Raw genomic sequence first — 23,171 nt, forward strand, 5'->3', positions numbered from 1 at the left:
TTTAATATTAGTTGCTCGGTTCGTTACATAGTTTGTAAGTACAATATTACAAACACAAGTCTTGTTGCTCGAAATTAATGTTTTAAATTAAAAAAAAGGTATCACATAAACCTACCTACAAAAAAAGGCCACATCTTCATTACAACGATAGTACCAATCAACAGAACCTTAAAAAGACAAATCTTCACCTCGAAATAACTCTTACAAAATATTAAACTGCTTTTCTAAATAAAATAAATTTCGAAACTCGCTCCCGCCACCGCCTATAACAAACGCCATACACGAACAGTAATTTCATCCATGAAATAGTTGGCGTTACCAAATAGGGATTAGAGGGAGACGGCAACATGACGCGCGACGAGTGCGAGCGAGACAGAGCATTTGCGTTCCGAGCTCTCTCGATTTCTGAGCTTCGCTTATTTTAAGCGAATGTTTTTGTACGCTGGCTATGAAATTGTCGGCCGACAGTTGCACGATTTATCAACATTTTTTTTGCAGAATATAATTTATTCAAATTTGGCTGCAAAACAGCACTTTTTGAACGTCAAAAGTTTACAAAAGACAGCCCTCAAAACGCCCGCCCTTCACGACTTCCTATGTGTTTTTGCTGGGAAGAAGTGGCGCAACAAACTCCCTAGCAGTACATGTCTGTCTGTATGGTTAGAAGAACCTTTCAATTCTTGAATCTAATCAAAGTCTTCAGTCATCACCAGATCTTTGTAATGTGCGTACTACCATTCATCTTCATACTGATTTTTGAGCCCGAACAAACTATCGGCCGACTAAAAGTTTGCAGTCTGCGGGTACTATTAGGGGTAAGGGTGAACTCTAGTCTTTGTTAATGGTTCTCTATGATAATTGGGTCAATTTATTTTTAATTTGTTCGTTTTTTGTGGTTTTAGCGATGACTATGAAGGGAGAAAGTGATCGGCTATTAATGAAATATTTATTGCAAACAGAGGTACTTTTAACTGAACCGGTTAAGCATTTTGCGACAAAATAATATGCACTTATTTACCTACATTGATACATACTATCGAAAAAGATTACATTTATACGCTTTAAAATGTTTCTATTCGAAGAAGTAAAATAAATTATCGTTATCCTTTGGGAAAACACTTTTCTCTGAAAATCAAGTTAAACACAAAGTGTAAAAGATTACATGGGCTTGATTTTTCCATTAAAATATTTCTATACAAACGAAATCTTTCACAATAGGCATGATGACAGTAATCAAAAATCATTAAAATAATATATTTATTAAATTAAACTTGAAGCTTGGAATATAAAACGCGCATTGTTTTCTTTATTAATAATGTGATTAATATGTATTTTTATAAAATAAAATTACGAAATAAGGCAATCCGCCATGATATCTTGAACACCAATCAGAGCTCGTGACGTCATCTCTGAAAACAACTCGCGCGAAAGCGCGCGAACGTCACATTTCCTTATTGTGAACTTCCACTGCGATCTTTGTTTTTAATTAATTGTTTATAACACGAGTTATGGAGCCCGGATTTATCAAGGCAAACAGCGCTAATTTGCCTAGAATGGATATATTATGATATGGGAGAGTTTTTGGCATCAAATAAAGATTTTTGTTCAGCTGAATTTAGAAATGTTAAAACTTCCATGTAAGTATACTAGTTTAATTAAAAAAACTTCCATTTAAGTGTATTAGTTTAATTAAAAAAACTTCTATGTTAGAATATTAGTTTAATTAAAACAATTTTAGTTATAAATAATTCCTTAAATAAACACATACATATAAATACATGATATGAATAAAATGCGTAATATAACAGCAATGAGAGATGAAACCTAACCTCGAAATAGTTATTTACATTATAAACTATGCTAGAATCTAGAGAACTATGTAATAACTTACATCAAAGTGATCTTCACAAAAATAAAGTTGTACCCTGGGCAATATTGCTTTTGAATCTCGCCTTGCAAGTTTAAGCCACTTGTTTCGTATTTTTTTATTGTGAAGAACTTACACAAATAACTTATCAGGAGTTGTTTTGAGATGTGTTCTTACACTGGGGGACCCCACAACACCTATGCACTTTCGAATTCATATTTAATAACACAAAAAACTTAATTATTGCACGAGCGTTGTTTACTTGCGTCTTGTAATTTCAGTCGTGACGTCACAAGTGACGACATGACACTGACAAGCGTTTTCGCGCCGGATTCAAAGTGGACAGAGAAAAATGCAATTATTTGATAAAAAAAACTTCGCATTTTCTTAAAATTAATAATTTTTCATATAAAATAGACGTATACCTACATCATACAAAGGAATTTAAAAATTTGTCATCATGCCTATTCAACTCACAAACCGTGAGGACTGCTGATCAAAAAAGGTTCCTTTTTTCCTATTATTGTACCTTTTATATATTTCATCTATCCATATATTTCAGGCATCAAGACCCCATCAAGACCATATCAATATGTACCTATCCAAAAACTGCCTAGTACAGTCAACTTCAGGTCAGTGGTAACAGTTTTATAGGAAAATCGTACTTATTACTATTGAGCTAAGTTGCATGACAGTTACCACTAATGTGCAGTTTACTGTACATAAGGTCTTCAATCTGACTCACCTCGCCATGCTGGTTCCTGCCTTCGGGCGTGTTCTCCGGGAGGAAATACAGCCGGAGGCTCACCAGGGTCTGGTCTGATACCCTGTCCGTCCATAGGAGCTGGAGTTCCCCTGTAACAAATATGGTGAATAACTGAATTAGAATCTAGTAGAAGCTGAAGAGTCGTGAAGAGTTTGTTCGATGCGCTGATCCCAGGCACTACTGGTCTGATTTGAAATATTCTTTCAGTGTTAGATAGCCCATTCATCTAGGAAGGCTATAGTCGACTTTTAATTTGGGTGCGTAGGGTAGTTACCACAGTAAGCTGGTTCAAAATAATCGAAAAACTTATATCCCTTCGTTGGCATTCGAGTAAAAAACTTCTTCATATAAGAGGGGTCCTCTGTTTGGTATAGACCTCTGTTATTGTCAGATAAAGATAGCGGAGGAGCTATCCTATAACACCTATAATATCAATATTAGTACATAAATAGCCCACTTGAATTTCCAAAACACCCATTTATTCCTCACAGCAACAAAATTGATATTTATGGAAACCAGCTCCGAATCTTGCCAGACCTTGACGAAGAAGAAGTCGCCTATTGCGATGATCTTCTCCGAGGGTCCCGTGACGCGCAGAGCCTTGTAGAACGTGTACTATCCATGCTGACCACATGGAGCTCCCACCCAACAGACCTTATAGAATATACTCCTTACCTATAGAAACCAGCTCCGAATCTTGCCAGACCTTGACGAAGAAGAAGTCGCCTATTGCGATGATCTTCTCCGAGGGCCCCGTAAGCCGCAGAGCCTTGTAGAACGTGTACTGTCCATGCTGACCACATGGAGCTCCCACCAGCTGCAACAAACGAGACTCACATTTAAAAAAAGAAAGAAAGAAACATTCATTCGCACAACACAAGACAAACAGGAAAACATCTTGAAGAAACCTGGAATTTAAAGTCTGTAATCGCAACCCAAGTCTCGGGCACGTGATGATTCGACGCTCATTCCTTTTTTGTATGAAAAGCCTATGTCCTTCAGTGGTACATTAAAAAGACTGATAATGATGATCTTAGGTTTAGAAAGAACTAACATAATCCGTCTAGATCGTATAGGCTGTGTCATAGATATAAAGGATAGGATAGTAGATAGATTTTGGAGAAACCAAGAGTCAATCAGTTGAGTGACTCTTAAGGTGTGGTGTGAGTAAATATTAGAGTTGCCACGAATAGTGATTTGGCCGAATACCGAATACCGAATATTCGGCAGCACTGTCGGCCGAAGCGCCGAATATTCGGTGCAAAAGAGGTACATGTTGTTGAGCACGTGCCGCGCCGTGCGTAGGTAAACAAATGAATTGCTGTGGCAAATGAGTTGGATTTTTATTTGAAAACAACTCGCCTAGATCGGAAGGCTGATCCTTACAAGTGGTGGTCAGCAAACGAAAAACAGTACCCATACCTGTCAAAATTCGCTTAAGTTATTCTTTCTTCTCCAGGGAGGGAGTAGCGTGTATAGTGAGAGGTTATTTTCAGAAGCTGGTATCATTTACGATGAAAAACGTAATCGTTTCTTACCAACAAATGCTGAAAAGCTTGTTTTTATTCATCACAATTTACCACTAATAAATTTTACTTCCTAAAGTGTTTGCGTACTGTTTTTTTTTTTTTTTTTTTTTTTGTAATAAATATAAATTATCAAGAGTAATATGTCGTCTTTTTTTCATGTTTTGATATTACGTATTAGTAATAGTACGTATTATTCGGCCGAATACCGAATAGTTGCCGAATATTCGTGGCATCTCTAGTAAATATGACCTGCTTTCCTCAACTTTGATATAATAATCGGCACGAATCTTGAGCGCTGACCTTCACCTGCGCAGAAGTAATTTATTGGGTCCCTTTTGTGGTATGAAGTGAGGCGCGGGGGCGGGCTAAAGCGGTGATTGGCCCGCAGCGCATCGCGTCACGCGGGATTGGTTCTTTGCTAATAAATCATTTCTGCGCAGGTGAGGGTCAGCGCTCAAGATTCGTGCCGTTGATTCTATCGGTATTTGTGGTGCTGCAAGCCGCTCGCGCGTGGAGCGCTGTAAGCTCGCAGTAACCCGCCGTGTGGCGGTTTCACTGCGAACATAAAGGCGGCTCGCAGTGTGCTCGTGAGGACCGTGGACGAGCCGTACCCACTTGCAGGTTGATACCGTATCTGATACGTTACGTGCTACACTTCTAAGTGAGTACCCAGCTTACCATTAAAATATTGTTTTGCTGTTTTTACGTTTGATACATACGGGGCCACTACTGACCATCTATCAAACGGTAGTAGAGTCCTAGAATATCAGGTCTTGGTTCATAGGATTATGATATCAAAGCAAGGGATACTCCTATTTGTCGATGGCACTATCTATGGCCTAAATTGAATTGGTCCTGTGTCCATGGCTTGTATGGACCTAAATACGGTGGTTTGAAGGCAATCTGTGCATTTGATCCTGACGTTTGTCTGTTTAGTAGTAACGATAAAATGGCTGACTCGATTAAGACAGAATATTACAAAAAAAAAGAGTTCCGTACAATCCAAACTAATATTCTATACTAGCTTCTGCCCGCGACTTCGTCCCTTATGCCAGCGACTACGGAGTCAGCAAAATCAAAGTTCCTGAATAGTCTGATATTGAATTTTAAGGGCCCGTTGACTTGAAAACAACGGAATACTTACGCATAACCATTAGAAACGTTCCATATATTTAATTTTTGTACTTTAACGGCAAAAGCACAGCAGACTAAACAAAACGCTGAGAACTGAACCGCAATAGACGTGGCCACAGGAATAAAAGTAGTGATTCTAATTAGTCCGCATTTAAGTTGTGTGTGGCAAAAATATTACACGTATTATTACGTAAAAAAACATTAAATAGATGACAGTCGTGGTGACTTAGTTGAAGTCGTGGTGGTTTAGTGAGTAGAGAACCAATCTCTCAAGTATGAGCGTGCGTCTTTGATTCCAGGTCTGGCTGGCAAGTGCCTGCCAATGCAACTTTTCTAAGTTCGTATGTACTTTCTACGTATATTTTGGATACCAATGACCGTTATTTGGAGGGGATGTTAAACTGTAGGTTCCGGCTGTCATTGAACATTCTTGGCAGTCGTTATGGGTAGTCAGAAGCCAGTAAGTCTTACCAAGGGGTGTTGGGTTGAGCGGGTAACCGGGTTGTGGAGGTCAGATAGGCAGTCGCTCCTTGTAAAACACTGGTACTCAGTTGCATCGTGACTGGAAGTCGACCCTAACATAATTGGGACAAAGGCTCTTGAGATAATAACGACAATGAGTTCTCCAGGGAGAGTATACTGTCCCCCATCTCCGGCCGGTCGGAGTGAACCATGACGGGGGTAGGTCTCACGCCTCTGGCTTGGCTTGGCCGTCTAGAGTGGAGTCGCGTCTAGAGTGGGGGCTCGTAACGCCACGTCTAGGTATGTAAAATTTGTACTAAACAGTGACGAAGTTCAAGCGTTGTTGTATCTTCGTTATTATTTGTTTGTGAGAGAGAGAAAAGAAAAATACGTGTCCATTATTTTAGGGTTATCTAAAAGACGGACTAATTACTTTTTTTGATTCACCATACCTATTTCATAACATTCATTTCTATACATTTCAAGTGTAGTATTGCTCTTGAAGTTCCACATCAGGTGTTCCAGATCTTCGATGTTTATACGTCAATAGAGAGTGCTTATCAGATTGAACCACTTTTGCTAAAACGTCATATCTTCATATGCTATAGTCTAGCTGGGCCCCTGGAGTTCCACATCAGGTGTTTTAGATCTTCAATTTGTATAAGTCAATAGAAAGTGCTTATCAAATTGAACAACTTTTGCTAAAACGTCATACCCGTATATGGTAAAAATCATTGAAATCCGTTCAGTAGTTCGGAAGATTAGCGTGTACAAACAAACAGACATACAGACATACAGACAAACAGACAGAATTTTTTTTTTGGTTTTGTGCTCCATTACTGTTTCTAAACCCCCACCCAACTATTATTTTTTTCATATATTCAATGTACAGACACAGTTTTTTTACAGATTTATTATATGTATAGATATATTTATGGATATCGAGCAAAAAAATCACGTTTGTTGTACGGGAGCCCCCCGAAATATTTATTTTATTCTAGTTTTCATTTGTCGTTATAGCGGCAACAGAAATACATCATCTGTGAAAATTTCAACTCTCTAACTATCACGGTTCATGAGATACAGCCTGGTGACAGACGGACGGACGGACAGAGGAGCGAAAACAATAGGGTCCCGTTTTACCCTTTGGGTACGGAACCCTAAAAAACTAAGTTAAAATACTAAGTTTTGTTTAAAGTTATAAATGTTTTGTACGCCTGACATGGCAAAACATATATTGAAACTGTAAATGATATTGTAACACCTTTGTAACATATGTTTTTTAACTAATAAATTTATCTTTAATTTGTTTCAGGCATAAGTTTCTTCACACGACAAAAACACAATACCCCTTTTTTACAATCGAGCAAAACAGAAGCGTTTTCAATAGCCATAATCATGCCTGGCCGGCTTCCAACAAATCGATGCGATGTGGAATAAACGATAGCTATTTGTCATCATCGTAATTAATGATCGACTTACGTATATTAACTAGGCGGTTCCACCTGCATTTTAAAATTCACTATATCTTTAATCTAGTCGGCTTTTTAGGGTCCTGTACCCAAAGGGTAAAACGGGACCCTATTGTTTTCGCTCCTCTGTCCGTCCGTCCGTCCGTCTGTCACCAGGCTGTATCCAAGTCAAAGTCAAAGTCAAAATCATTTATTAAAGTAGGCTAATACGATTAGCACTTTTTAACGTCAAAATTTCACAAGAATGACAGCACCCCCAAAACGCCCCCCTTTCACCACTTCCTAGTGTATCTCATGAACCGTGATAGTTAGAGAGTTGAAATTTTCACATATTTCACGTATTTCTGTTGCCGCTATAACACCAAATACTGAAAACTAGAATTAAATAAATATTTTAGGGGGCTCCCATACAACAAACGTGATTTTTTGTTTTATAAATAAAGGTACGGAACCCTTCGTGCGCGAGTCTGACTCGCACTTGGCCGGTTTTTTTTATATTTTTTAAAGCTAGTCGGCTTTTTTATTAGTTAGGTAATTGAAATATTTACATTTTAAATTTAATTATATCTATACACTTACTTATTACCTATAAATCAATTTAATAAAACTTAGTTATAATGCATCAAGCGTGCCCAAGAGAGAGAAATAGCGATCATAATTTTTGACCCCATTTGAACCAATATTTTTTAATATAAAATTCAATAAATAACACAAAATTATTTTGAATAAAATGCCTACTTCAATAGCTTTGTTCTAACTTAGTAAAAACTTTAGACAACTTGTAAAAACTGAGACTCTGATAACCTCTTTAGAATCTGTTCTTTATGTAGCGTTGGTATAAAAATTAGGACACATCATGGAAATAAATAAATTGAATAATCTGTTGGTATTTTATGCTATAGTTCGCGATATGATAATCTCCCTAACAGTTCTAATTTGTCCTTGCCAAGACAACTTTGACTTCATCCCTACTAATATTATAAATGCGAAAGTAACTCTGTCTGTCTGTCTGTTACGCTTTCACGTCTAAACCACTGAACTGATTTTTATAAAATTTGGTACAGATATAGAGTTGACCTTGAGAAAGAACATGGAATAGTTTTTATCCCGGACTTTTGAAGAATTCTCTTGGAAACGCGATATAACCGAACTCTACGCGGGCGGAAGGTAGTAAAAAATAAAGAGGCATAGCGACGATAACAATTTAAATGTATTAATTAAAACAATATTATGTCATCGTAAATTATATAGGCACCGAGAAATACTTAGCAACAATCAATTTAAAAAATAAAGTTTTTCGGTTATTTTTTATATTAAACAAGATTAAAAAAAAAAACTGTTAAACCTCAAAAAAAAGCTCTGATTCCATCAATTATAAGATTTCCTACAAACAGGTTGGTGAGGTTAGTAAATCAGCAACCATCAAAATGAAAGGTTCTTTTCCTAGAACCTTAAGCCAGGAGTTTTCAGCGGATTTTCTGAGAAGACATGCTATGAAATCTAAGAAACACTTAGGAACTGTTTTGCTATTGAAATTGGATAAAATAAAATTATTAAGGCTTCAAAATTTAAAATAGATTGACACATTTGTTTTTTTTTACCGACTTCTCAAAAAGAAAGAGATCCTCAATTTGTTGGATATTTATCTTAATTATTAAGTGATAAAACATAGCATATGTAACAAGTTGAAAAAAATAAGAAAAAAAAACATCATTTATAAACGATACTGCGTATTTCTCGCGGTTTCATCTTTTTGCGGGAAGTAGTTCCTTCGAAACGCGAGTAAAACCGAGATCAATAACCATAGCATAAATATATTAATATTATGTGTATGAGTCAATCAAAGCTGTGGGAATCTGATGACATAATAACTACTTAATATACACAATATATGTATGTAAATATTCAATAACAAGAAATATTTTGTATAATTTACTTAATTACATTATTGATTTGAACTAACTAGCAACTTTTTCCACGCATGGATAAAAAGATTTTATGTTCTGCTGACTTAAGTACTGAGATAACATATCAGCAATAAGCTATATTTCCGTAAAGTTTTATTACTACTGGTTTTTAAATGAAAGAGTAACTAAGTAACATCAAAACTTTTCACACACAAATAAAATAAATTACTTTCCACGCATGGATAAAAACTGGACTATAAGTTAGTCGGCTACATGAGGTATATTTTAATTGGAAGTTTAAAAATAATCCATCCAATAGTTTTAGCGTAAAAATAATAAATAAATACATACACCCCTACAAACTTTCTTTAACAATAAAACTCGCAAAACCTTTTCCGTGAACCCCAATAGTTAAAATTAAACTACAATACACACCCAATTCAATCTTCAACCAAAAAAAAAGCAAAACGAGCAAAAAAGTCGAAAACAGCAAAAAACCTTACACGCTAACTGTACCAAGAATTTCGAATCCAAATCAATAAGTATAAAATTGCTTCGCTAGACAGAGAGAACGTCATACGAGAGACAGAGACGGGTATATGTCTGTCAGTTGCTCCGTGAACGATGGATTTGGTAAAATATGGTCAATCTATTTACCCTTTATGAAATTGTTATGTTCGGTTGTTAAGTGACAATTCGATTTTTGAGAAGTTTACCGACTGCGGGAGGAGAGGTTATGTTTTACACGTTTTTTAAACTTTAGTAACTACGTTATGTTTAATTGCCATTTAACATCCTTGGCAGTCGTTACGGGTAGTTAGAAGCCAGTAAGTCTGACACCATTCTAACCAAGGCGTATTGAGTTGCCCGGGTAACTGGGTTGAGGAGGTCAGATAGGCAGTCGCTCCTTGTGGCACACTGGTACTCAGCTCGACACCAACATAGTTGAGAAAAGGCTCGGGAGATGATGATTATGTACACCAATTAAAATAGGGAACTATATTTTTGGTCACCAAAATTTATATTTGTCATCAAGTTGTATCACCTAATAAATAGATCTATCGCCACGAAATATTTTCGTTCTCAGATAAACAAAAAGTGTTCCCAGGTATGAATTACCAAATTATTGTTAATATAATGTGTAAAATATGAGATGGATTACCAATAAAATTGTAGTGCATTACATGAATACAAACTTCGTTCTTATAATAATAGTTTTATTACTTAAATAATAGCTTGGTGCTCAAAATGGTAGATCTGTCACCAAATAAATCGATTAATCGATCCCTGACTGCGATTCCTTTTTATTTGTTATTTTGTCACCAATACAGTAGTTACATTTTATTTCGTTCAGTTATTAAAATCATGTATTCGTTACCAATTTAATACATCAGTTTATAATTTGAATGAAAATAGGTAAGTTCAATGGGAAGAAGAAGGGAAGGTAGATAAATTGGCGCGCTTTCGGGCGTCAACGAATGGGTTGTATTGTAGGAACGATCATACGATGCGCGGCGCGGGCAGCGAGATGCAAGTTTACTTCATTCGCGAAGATTACCTTCATTGTTGTGGGTTCATTTTATTAGCCCCCCACCAGAAGCAAAAAATTTACTTATCGGCCAGAAAAAAAAGGGGGCGCCCTTCAAAATCCAAACCAGCGCTGATTATTCAGTGATTGTTATTTTTAACAATAAATATTGATTATTTTGATTTTAATTAAGTGTTTTATTTACTATTCAGCTAGAAATTTAATTTAAATATATTTATACTACCTGTGGAAATTAAGACCCTTGGGGAAGGCATATGGCCAGTTAACTAGTAGACTGTTTTGGTTGAAAGGATGATGACGACTACCCTACATTTTTAGACCTTCATGAAATTTTCTAGTGATATAATATATGATTTATTGGTGATCTCTTTAAATTAGTTTGCTTAAATACTATTAGGACAAACCTATTATAATACATACAAAACCATTTATTTGGTACTTGACCCCATATCTCCATGATTTTCGGTAATTTATTGTGGAATTGATTTTATATTGTTTGGTGACTCATTTTGGTGACAAATCTACTATTTTGAGGGCAAACCCTATTATTTAAGAAACACAAAATGAATTAAATTGGTGACAGCTTAAATCATACCCATTAAAATAAAACAAAACTACTTAAATATTTTCAAGTCGATGACACAATGGGCGGTCTTATCGCTAAAAAGCGATTTCTTAGACAACCTTTGATTATACCTGTAATTCCCGGGAAACTGTAATTCAATTGAAAAATAAAGAAGTCTAGGTGTATATCCGTCCCAAATTACATCCCAATAAATACAGCAGTTTACGTATGATTGCGTAATACACAGACATGGTAACTTTCACATCCATACTAATATGGTAAAGCTGAAGATTTTATTTTTTTAGTTTTTTTGGGAACGCGCTAATCACAGGAACCACTGAACCGTGTTTAATACTAATTACAGTGATCGATAGCCCAAGTGTGCGAAATGGTTCCCACGGTATACGCAGACGAAACCGCAGGCGGAAGCTAGTTTGTAACCTATTGGATGTTATGTTTATTTCTTTTGTTTTTACTGTTACAGCCTTTTTCTCGTCCCACTGCTGGGCTGCGGCCTCCTCTCACACGGTTGCTGATTTCCGACTATATAGTCCAGGTTTCCTCAAGATGTTTTCCTTCACCTTTTTATCAGCCATTGGTGTCCAAGATATACTTAGAAAGTACATACAAACTTAGAAAAGTTGCATTGGTACCTACTCGCCTGAACTGGAATCAAACCCACACCCATCATACTCGAGAGGTTGGTTCTTTACCCACTAGACCACCACGACTTTTTTGATTGTTTTTACTATCACAAGTAAAAGTTGAATGAACTGGTTTCGATGTAATTCGGTACGAACACGTCCCGAGGGAACCACTTCCTGTATCCGGATAAAAACTATCCTATTTCTTTCCTAGGATAACAACAAAAGTATGACTAACAGAAATAAATGCATACTAGGATTAATTAGGTAGATATTTCTCATAAGCAAGACCTTGCCTTTATTTGTACTTATTTTTGAACTTTAAATTCTGACACTTTCGCGAATATTAGACATTTGAATAAAACTACTTTTACGGATAACTGCGATAATTACTAATTAATTTTACTTAAAAATTTTTCAGAGAATCTTATTTTTATACGTTTGCATTTTTCTTGGAAAAGCCAATAAAAAATGACCTAATTACTTTTATTTTACGAATTTAATCTCCCTAGACAAATAAATAATGAAACTAAATAAAAAATCAATATGTTACCACCAAAATTATAAGACAGGTACTCTAAAAACAATATTTTTAACTTAACAGTACTTACTTAAAGTAAATAAAATCAAATATTTTAACCTTTGGCATATAATGCGAGTAGCTAGGTAGAGTGCGAGGGAGACAGACGTAGCGGCATCTCGCTCGCACTTCAGGCTTTAACAGTGTACGACCGTGAACCAATGTTTGGTTCAGGGCTGGCAATAGTTAACCGATTGTGTTGAAAAGGTGGTATTATGGTTTAAATTTTGGACTTTACATCTATAGTAACATAATGAAGAGGTAAAAAGTTGTTTGGGTCCTAAAAGGTCAGACACTATTGGAGTGTTTTGAAAAATTCTTTCACTGCTGTAAAGCTACACTCTTCCCGAGTAACATAGGCTATATTTTATCCCGGTACGGGCAGTAGTTGCCACCGGGACGCAGGTGAAACTACTAGTCTTACTATAAAAAATTATTTAGTTTTAGATAGTCTATTTAGACCATCTAAAACTAAATAAATTTTTAAAACGGTCCATTGGTTTCTGAGATTAGCGCGTTTAAACAAACTCTTCAGCTTAAGCTTAGGCCTGGTAAGCCAGGGAAAAAACGTTAAACAGTACCTACATAATTGATTACTTAGTATTTAAGTTTTTTAATCAACAAAAAAACCCTGACGTGGCTTTCAGTGAAGCATAATTTAAATAAAAGTAAATGAACGATAAACTTCAAGTCAATTAACTACTTCATCAATGTATCAAACTTGATAACAAAATAATTTACTTTCAGTTCTTTAAAGAATAAGGAGAGAATACGTTAATATTCCTACCTTTCTTTCTAATGATATAAATGCGCAAGTCAATATTATTTCGATTTAAAAACAAATACGAACATCTGAATACCTCATCTTTATTAGAAAGTCGGTAATAGTTATTTGTTATACAAGAGTGCAAAGTTGCTTTTTAACCGCGGGCTCATTTTTGATGACCGAGCAAGCGAAGGATTCTAAAATTGAAACACGAGCGTAGCGAGTGTTTCAATAATTAGAATCCTGAGCGATAGCGAGGGAATCAAAAGAGCACAAGGTGAAAAATCTTTGCACTCGAGTGCAACACGTAACTTTTCATCCCACCTCATCGAGGAAATTACTAAATGCAAAAAACAAAATGGCGCGCACATACGAGTATCAAATTAAAAAGATATACATACCTATTAAAGTTAACATATTTGAAAACTCACTTTAAAAATGAAACGACGTTAAAAATCTGTGTAAAAACAATAATAAAAAATACTTAATTAATTGAATAATTATTTTAAGCAGTATTTTATTTATTTAATATGTATTTGTTTGAAAAGTCTTATCAAGATTGTCACAAATGGAGTATTGCACACGATGTTCTAAATTCAAATCACTTTGCCGCTCTAGAGGATAAAAACGACTTTTGCGCTCAGATATCAAAGGGTAAAACTACTCTTTCCGAGATGGTGGGATGAAAAATATTTGGCAACAAAGAACACGGGCTACTTTTTCTTCGGAAGTAGCCATTTTTAAATAAATAGTCGAAACGGCAAATTTTGTCAATTTCTTATAACATATTAGGTAATAAATAGGATAATAATTAGATCAGGCATAAGGCAATCCTTTTAAAATACACTTTAAAAAGTTAGTTAAAATAATATTTACTCCACAAGTGAATTCACAGTATTTTACGCAAAGTAACCGCTGTAAAGGTTGGTTTATTGATTCAACACTTCCCGGAACTGTACCAACTCATCTCGATTTAAATTTAAAAGCTTTATCGAAGTATTAAAAAGCGGTAAAGTGCATGTCGGACCATCTATACTAAATATAATAAAGACGAATATTTTTTTTGTTTGGACCCTAAAGACTCCGAAACGACAGAACTGATTTGTAAAATTCTTACACTGTTGGAAAGCTACAATCTTCCCGAGTAACATAGGCTATATTTTATCCCGGTACGGGCAGTAGTTCCCACGGGACACGGGTGAAACCGCGAGAAAACGGCTACTAGACTAAAAAATAAAAGATTTAAAGATAAAAAAGTTATTCAGAGTAGGCTGAAAATCATCACTTTTTGAAGTTAACAAAAGACAGCCCCCAAAACGCCCGCCCGTCACCACTTCTTTTTTTGCTGGGAAGAAGAAGTGGTGGAACAAACTCCCCAGAAAGGATGATGGGTAAAATTGGCCGGTATATCCAATAAAAACGATTCGCATATCAAATGATAGCTTATACCCTAAGCTTCATTTTTTATTATGGGCAAAACATTGTAAACCACCGGAGAACGAAGATATGACACTTGATAGCATAGGACAGCCTAAGGACTTGAACCACTTCATTTTGTATGGGAGGGATGTTTAAGTACATTATTATTGTCAATAATTGTCAGAACGAGTCGCAGAAGGTGTCTGTGCCCATATTTTCCAAGTTTATTGAAAAAAAAAAGATTATTTAGCATTTAGTATTTACAACGTATGGTGTACGTATTCCGCCGTTCTGGTGAGTCTAACCGGCATAACCAATGAAAACCATTTGCATATCAAATGATAGCTCATATCCTAAGCTTCATTTATTATTATGGGCAAAACATTGTGAACCACCGGAGAACGATGATATGACACTTGGTAGCGTAGGACAGCGTATGGACTTGAAACCCTTCATTTTGTATGGGAGAGATGTTTAAGTGCCATTATTATTGTCCATATTAGTCAGGGCGTATCACACAAGGTGTCTGTGCCCATATTTTCCAAGGTTATAAAAAAGATTATTTAGCAGGTATTACCTATTTACAACGTATGGTGTACGTACTCCACCGTTCTGGTGGCTCTAACCGGCATAACCAATAAAAACAATTCGCATATCAAATGATAGCTGATACCCTAAGTTTTATTTTTTATTATGGGCAAAACATTGTAAACCACCGGAGAACGAAGATATGACACTTGATAGCATAGGACAGCCTAAGGACTTGAACCACTTCATTTTGTATGGGAGGGATGTTTAAGTGCATTATATTATTGTCAATAATTGTCAGAACGAGTCGCAGAAGGTGTCTGTGCCCATATTTTTCAAGTTTATTGAAAAAAAAAAGATTATATCAAATGATAGCTAAATGATAGCATATCCTAAGCTTCATTTTTTATTATGGGCAAAACATTGTGAACCACCGGAGAACGAAGATATGACACTTGGTAGCGTGGCACAGCGTATGGACTTGAAACACTTCATTTTGTATGGGAGAGATGTTTAAGTGCCATTATTATTGCCAATATCAGTCAGGACGTATCACAGAAGGTGCATGTGTCCATATTAAAAAAAATACAGGCAGCATTCACAACATAAGGTGTACGTATTCCGCCGTTTCAGTGAGTCTAACCGGCATAACCAATAATATCCATTTGCACATCAAATGATAGCTTATACCCTAAACTTCAATTTTTGTTATGGGTGGAACATTGTTAACCACTGGGGAAGGAATATATCAGTCCTGTAAGCCTACGACTGCCTATGGAATTAAACCACTTTGGCACGTATGGTATATAAAGAAAACCTACCTATCTTCTTATTATAAATAACGTAGCTTTTCCACCACTGAAAGATTTTTCAAATCAGTTCAGTCAAGTCCGTAGCCCATTTCATGCAAATACTTGTCGTGAGTACTTGCATGACATCATCTAATGGCCAGGATAATACATCTTGCTTTGAAATATAATCCTATGGAATTGGAGGTGTGCTGGCATCAAGCTATCATCATCAATGACTGTCGACTGTCCTGGCTAACAAGCCTGATGTGCCATATGATGAGAACTCTGTGAAAGCTGATAAACAACTTAAATAACTTTAGTCTAAGAATACTGATTAAAACCCTCATTTATCTTTGCGGACCTGACCACCCGTGCGGTTTTTTTAATATATTATTATATTCAAAGATAGAGTGATTGAAGAGGTAGGTTTGTATGTGTAATAACATCCGTTAAATAGTGAGTAAATTCTGTTTTCCCGTGCGAAGCTGGGGTGGGTCGCTACTTTTCTAATAACTCGACAACCCAAGGCCGACTATCCTGGTGCCGCAGAACGAGGAAATGCTATCTCCAATAATGGAAATAGTATACGGTGGTAGAAGTAAAAGTTTATCCGTCTTACCACAAAAACTTTTAAACGTCAGTTTATGCCTTGTCTAAAAAAATGTCAAATTATGACGTTGACATATGGTTCATTTTGCAGCCAAAATTTTATTAGACAAGTGTTAAACAGGGTTTAAAGTTTTTGTAGTAAGGCCCTTTATGTTTTGTTTTGCTATTAAAACAATTATGCGTAGTTAAGACCGATTTTTATTGATAGTCTACCCTAGGCTTATTTAAAAAAGTGATAAGTTGACGAAAATACATCATACAATGAATTTTTCTAGTATGGATTTTATTTTAAACAAAAAAAAATCGGTGCAAAAAGTATAACTCTTTTGTGCCCGACTGTACTTATTTCCGGTAGATTCTTGACATGAACCGTTTTATTTCAGTAACTATAGGGTATAAGCAATAATATAATATTCATTAGAACTTTATTGGTTATCAGGCCAGGGTTCATACAAAATTGCCCATCATCCTTTAGAAAATAATATACTTTAACCCCTCTGCTCGACAAGATTTTGACATATGACTTTACCGTTGATTCGGCGGGATATTTTGAATCGCGACATGGAAGTCAAAAATTTGTACTAACTTTCAACACATGAATTCTAAGTCCGTAATGCCTGATCAGAAGTATTTTAACTATAACTTTAGAGCTCACTTATTTGACAACAACGTGCAAAGGTCAAATGGGGTCAGTTAATTCAGAAAAAGATAATAATTACGGTGTTTTTAAGTCTATCGAAAAGTTAGGCATTTCAAATTTGGTGAAAACTTACCAATAAGTAATCGCATCACTTTCTCAAACACAACACAAACGTCATATTTATAACATTTTCAATCCGTTGCAATACATTTCGTGCACTTATTTATGTTCAATAACTAAAAAATCAGCACATAAAATACACAATAAAAATGAACAATTTACAAGATCAGTCAAGTCACAGACAAGTAGAGTTTGGAATGGAGTATTTTTTTTTTTCAATCAGCGGTGTGCATTCGATACCTAAATCGGAAATTTATTATAAACTAGCTTCTGCCAGCGACTTCGTCCGCGTTAGAGTCGGACTTTGTGCAAAGAGAGGAAGAAATAATAAATACCAGCCCCTCCAATTATCTAAATCTATGCGTACTTACTGCTACTTTAAGTAATAAAATGTAAACTATTAATAATTTGTAATTTGAACGAATATTTAAACACGAAAATAACTAATAGGTACCAACCTATTTTATAAAATAACAACAAAAGAAAGTTAAAAATAAATTATTTAAAACCTAAAAGTCGCGCAATAAGGTTGAACGCTCTGAACGTCTATTCGCATCAATCGCACCAACAGCCAAATATTGTATGAAGCTCGCGCAGCCACCGCGCCGCGAGTCGCGTCGAGCGCGGCGACCGTTGCACAAAAATGATTCTTATAGCGTACGTGATTCAGTATTCGCGCGCGGTGGCTTATTACCGTTTTTCATGTATAACTTTGGTGTTTCTTTACCGATTTAAATCATTCTTTTTTTAATTAATAGATAATACTGTTAACTATGTTTAATTAGTGTGAGTGAGAGTGTTATAAACGAAATAGTAGACAAATATAATCAGAAAGCTCCGAACTGCTAAGCTACCGAGAGTTTTACGTGTTATTGTGAGTGAACCATAAAAGATAGTCATATGCTGCCATGGGATATTTTTTACATAATTTTATGAAGAATATTTCCGTCGTACATGGTTTCTGTGTAGCTGTAACCATTAAGGCTGCACACGCGACGGAAGCTTAAAAAATGGAGTAAGTTCTCCCATTTTCCCAACATTTACCTTCACTGCTCTGCTCCTATTGATCGTAGCGTGATGGAAAGTATCCAATAACCTGCCCAGGAGTATGAAGAATATTTGTGCCAAGTTTCATTAAAATCCGTCCAGTAGTTTTTGTTTCCATAACGAACATACAGACAGACAGACAGACAGACAGACAGACAGACAGACAGACAGACAAAAATTTTACTGATTGCATTTTTGGCATCAGTATCGATCACTAATCACCCCCTAATAGTTATTTTGGAAATATATTCAATGTACAGAATTGACCTCTCTACAGATTTATTATAAGTATAGATAATCGAATACCAATTTTATATATACCTATTTTTTAATAGCAACGTATTTCAATTTTATTTATTAATTTTAAATTATAGGTTCAATTTGTTTTTGTTGTTAAGAAAAAAGATATTTAAGTTTTTAGCATTAAATTTTTATATGTATTATTTATTTTGGTGTTGCGTCATTCGTAATAATTTTTAACTTTAATTGAATTTTTATTACCTATTACGGAATTTTAATTTATTCTTATATTATTTCTCAACAATTCTAACATTTTTGTTTCGGCGGAGGGTATGCGGATGTTCTGAAATATAATGCAATTTGTAACTACCAAAGGTATGTACTTATTTGATGATGAGAAACAATAATAATAATTGATTGATTTGCCCCGCAGGGCATCTGAGGCGGATGACGGGGAGTAGCGACCCCGCGGGGCTATATATCCGAGTGCTCCAGGGAGAGTATACTGTCCCCCATCTCCGGCTTGCCGGAGTGAAGCATGACGGGGGAGAGGTCTCCCGCCTCTTGGCTTGCCTTCACCGGCCGGTCAGAGTGGAGTCGCTAGAGTAGGGTTAGCAGCCCGCTCGGAGGGTAGGTGCCTCGTGGTAAGTGGCGAGTGGGCCGGTGATGCTGGACCCACAGGGAGCGCGTGATCTGCGTTTAAAGTCCGCCGAGGTATCCTCACCCTTCAGCCGCTCATGTACCTGTTGCCCTCTTGTTGCGATTTAGCGACTGATTCCCGGGGGCCCAGTAAGTGAGTTGGCGAGTCTCCACCTGCCATTTTTACGTGTATTTATTACATTGTTATCGGCAGGTGCCATAGTTCCCGTAGTTTCCCCATTCCTAGTCCACTAGCATCCCATCACAATAGCCCAAGTAGTTTTCATCCATAGTTAGCAATAGTTTAGCACAGAACCGGGCATTGTCCTTGGGTATATTTCTATAGTGTATACAGGGATAATCGTCGGTTTTGTATCACCATTTCATTAAAGTTGTCTCAAAAGGGCTTCAGCGTGTTGGCTTCGGCCCCACGTTCGCCTTCCAAAAATCCGGGACTCTGTAGTCCCGTGGTCGGTTAGAGACATAATAATTGATTGATTTTAAAGTCACCAAATATTTTTAACCGAATCCCAAAAAGGAGGTGGTTCTCAATTTGGATGTTTGTTTTTGGTCGAAAGGGTATATTCCCCATATTTGTTATTAGGTCCAGGATCTGATGATGGAAACCTTGAGAAATCGAGGGCAGCTCTCGAAAATTGTAAGCATAGATAAGGTTATAACTTGACACTCAGATGTATATCTGATAACACTATGAGACAGTAAAGGTTTGGAGCTGACCTGATGATGGAGACCAGAGAAGGTCGAGGGAACTCGACAACCGTACTTCTCTCGTCTCCATCTCCTTCACTGTTGCAGAGGCCTCGTAAATACGAATAATATAAGCACAAACACGAGAAAGTTTAAATATTCAGTTGTCGAGTTCCCTCGACCTTCACTGGTCTCCATCATCAGGTCAGCTCAAAGCCTTCACTGTTGAATAGTGCTACCAGGCAAACACCTGAGTGATAAGATTTCAACCTATGTATTTCTGCAACTTTCGAAAGTCGCCCTCGATTTCTCAAGGTTCCATCATCAGATCCTGACCTAATGATAATGGGACCACCTCGGAAGTACACGCTATCAAACAAAAAAAGAATCATCAAAATCGATAAATAAATGGCTGAGTAATCGCGTAACAAACATACAAAAAAAAAACGGTCGAATTGAGAACCTCCGCTTTTTGGGAAGTCGGTTAAAAATAAGTCGGCGGCGGCCATCTTTCCATCTTGGACCAGCTTTCGATGAACAGCGAACTATTTGCCCCTTCAAACAATAAAATCGTCATAAAATTTTGCGACAACTACACCTAACTACGGCTCTCGTCAAATAGCTTTGCCGCTCAGTTAAAAAGTTGGAAGTAACGAATCGCCATTAAGTTTGGCAGATCTACAGGAATCCTGCACAAACACCCGAAGAATAAGTCTTCATTTGCCGTCTTCAGAAACCCTAAAAACCGAAGATTTTTTTTATTCCGGCTACAACGTATTTTCTACCACTGATTTTCTAGCATTTTTTTCAAAATAAATTAAGTCATTTTACTTTTCCTAATTTATTTTCAGATTATGGTAAGTATACAAAAGTGCAATTTAGTAATATTATAATATCAAATAATATAAAATTATTAAATCGATTCTTTATTTTAACGAATCGGATCATTCGATGCAAAACTTCTATCACCGTCGCCATCTTGTCTATGCGTCTTCAAATTTAAAAAAACAACTAATGTAAACAAACATGGCGAGTTCGATCAGAATTCCCGGTAATTACGATTGGATTTTAAAAAGGTATATTTCTAACGGGATGCTAAATATGAAAGGTTTGAATGCGTAATAATAATTTAAATTTATTTAGTTATTTTATTTAGTACTCACAAATGTGGTTTGATTGGAAAGAAAAAAAATATGAGCGTAAATAATTAGGAAAGTGTATGACTGATTCGCAGACCCCAATTGGGGTCTAAACCGAGCTTACGGTGACATTGATGTTCAGACCCCGATTGGGGTCCGCTACGGATTTGACGGTTAACACCTCCTTCTTTTCGTGAAATTGGTTAATATAAATATATAAGTGTGTTGCCAGCCCTATTGCGAAACCCTATTCTCTAATGTAACACCCGTATATTGGTTTAGGGATCGCTGGCCAGCACTCCTCAAACTTTGTACAAACAAACATTATTATATTGATCATATTTAACGCAAGTTCACGTATTTTTCATTTAGTATCCCAATATTCTATGTATGTGTTCATCTACTTAATAAATACAATTTTGACATTAGCTCCATACAAGTAATTTCAAATTACTATCTCTAGTAAGCAAAATAACAGATTTAGATAGGATATTGGGAAATACTTAGAAAAAAAAAACAGAAATTCAACTGTACAATGTTTTTTTCATTGAGTATCTGTGGACTTATGTGACGTTTAATAATGATAGTGAAGAGCACATACTTTTTTAGTGCGTGAAAAAATATCGATAAAATTGAAACACATACTAGGGTCTATTTTTTTATTTTTTATATCAAATTTTATTTAGGTAGGTATAAGTTTTTTTTTACTATCTATTTGCGCATTTATTTCTACTCAGATTTAATTTTATAGTTGAAGTCAATGTTTTACTAAGTTTAAGTTTTTCTTAGTTTAACAGATTGAGGATCAAGACAGTCCCCTGCAGGTACAAGCTACAGCTTAACGTTACATTTGTGTACAAAATAATGACGCCGGGGGGGGACTCAGCAGTGACACTCAAACTTCTCTAATATTGTACGTTTTTTTTTAACTTTATTTATTCTTGGTTTACGATGACATTTTTGTTTGAAAATGCAGTGTGCTTACTGTTTCAAATGTGAGTGGGGATTTTTTTGATACGCATTTATTTATGGGCATGTATGTTTTTTCCTCAATCATACTTTTCTGTCATTTGAACATCTTTGGCAGTCGTTACGGGTAGTCAGAAGTCTGACAACGAGTCCAGTTGCCCGGGTAACTGGGTTGAGGAGACCAAACGGGCAGTCGCTCCTTGTGGCACACTGGTACTCAGCTGCATCTGGTTAGACTGGAAGCCGACCCCAATATAGTTGGGAAAAAGCTCAGGAGATGACACCTATGACATAGGTCTGATATATTTTATGCGGTTATGGGAAGTAATTCCTCTATTTGAGTAAAACTGCAAGCGGAAGCTAGTAAAAGATATATTAAAATTATTCGCGAGTGGATTAATAGATAAGTTTACTGTATACTTACATAATAAAATAAAAATATGAACTCTGCATCTAAGTTTACTGACTTCCTGACTGGTATTAAGTTTAGATGAGAAAGTAACTGCTTGATTTTTTACTTTTTAAATTCATATTAGTAGACGGATTAAGTTGAGTGAGAAGTAACTAATTGATATAGATAGAATTAATCCTTAAATGCGAAAGTGGGCCTGTTTTTTTTCTGTTACGCTTTCAGGCTAAAACAATTGAGGTGAAACGGTCATAGGAATAGACGAAATCTAATAAATGGACCTGTCAATATGGATAATAAACTGCGAAAGACAGTTATAGATCAAAAACATTTAACCATAATCCTTTTGATAGATTTGTTAGTTTATTTTTGTTTCGATTAATTCCATTCAGTAACAAAGCGCTGTTACACTAATGAATGGACAAAAGGATTGTATGGAAGCGATGGATAGTCTATTAAAATACAAATTCCGTGCGAAAAGAGGACAGTGCAATTCTCTATGGTTCTCTCTTTCACACTAGAGTCAGAGTAATATTATTAGTATAGATATTATAATAACACTGGAGAAAATAGCACGAGGGACTTTTCACCCCTTTAATTCGGGATATTAAAAAACAATATCATGATAATCGCGTTATTAAGGCGAAAGTTTATGAGTGAGTGTATGTTTGT

At 36.0% G+C, this 23,171-nt stretch overlaps 1 protein-coding gene across 1 annotated transcript in view; it reads right to left on the reverse strand.

The window, feature by feature from the left end:
* Positions 1–23,171, reverse strand: part of LOC124644341 (AT-rich interactive domain-containing protein 5B-like) — an 86,511-nt gene that overhangs the window by 56,927 nt on the left and 6,413 nt on the right. Inside the window, exons 2-3 of the mRNA XM_047183650.1 lie at positions 3,309–3,450; positions 2,613–2,722 (exon numbers count right to left, since the gene is read on the reverse strand). Of these exons, the coding sequence (XP_047039606.1) occupies positions 2,613–2,722; positions 3,309–3,450 (252 nt within the window). The remainder of the gene's footprint in view (positions 1–2,612; positions 2,723–3,308; positions 3,451–23,171) is intronic.

This window comes from Helicoverpa zea, chromosome 29 (assembly GCF_022581195.2).
Source record: "Helicoverpa zea isolate HzStark_Cry1AcR chromosome 29, ilHelZeax1.1, whole genome shotgun sequence".
NCBI lineage: Eukaryota > Metazoa > Arthropoda > Insecta > Lepidoptera > Noctuidae > Helicoverpa > Helicoverpa zea.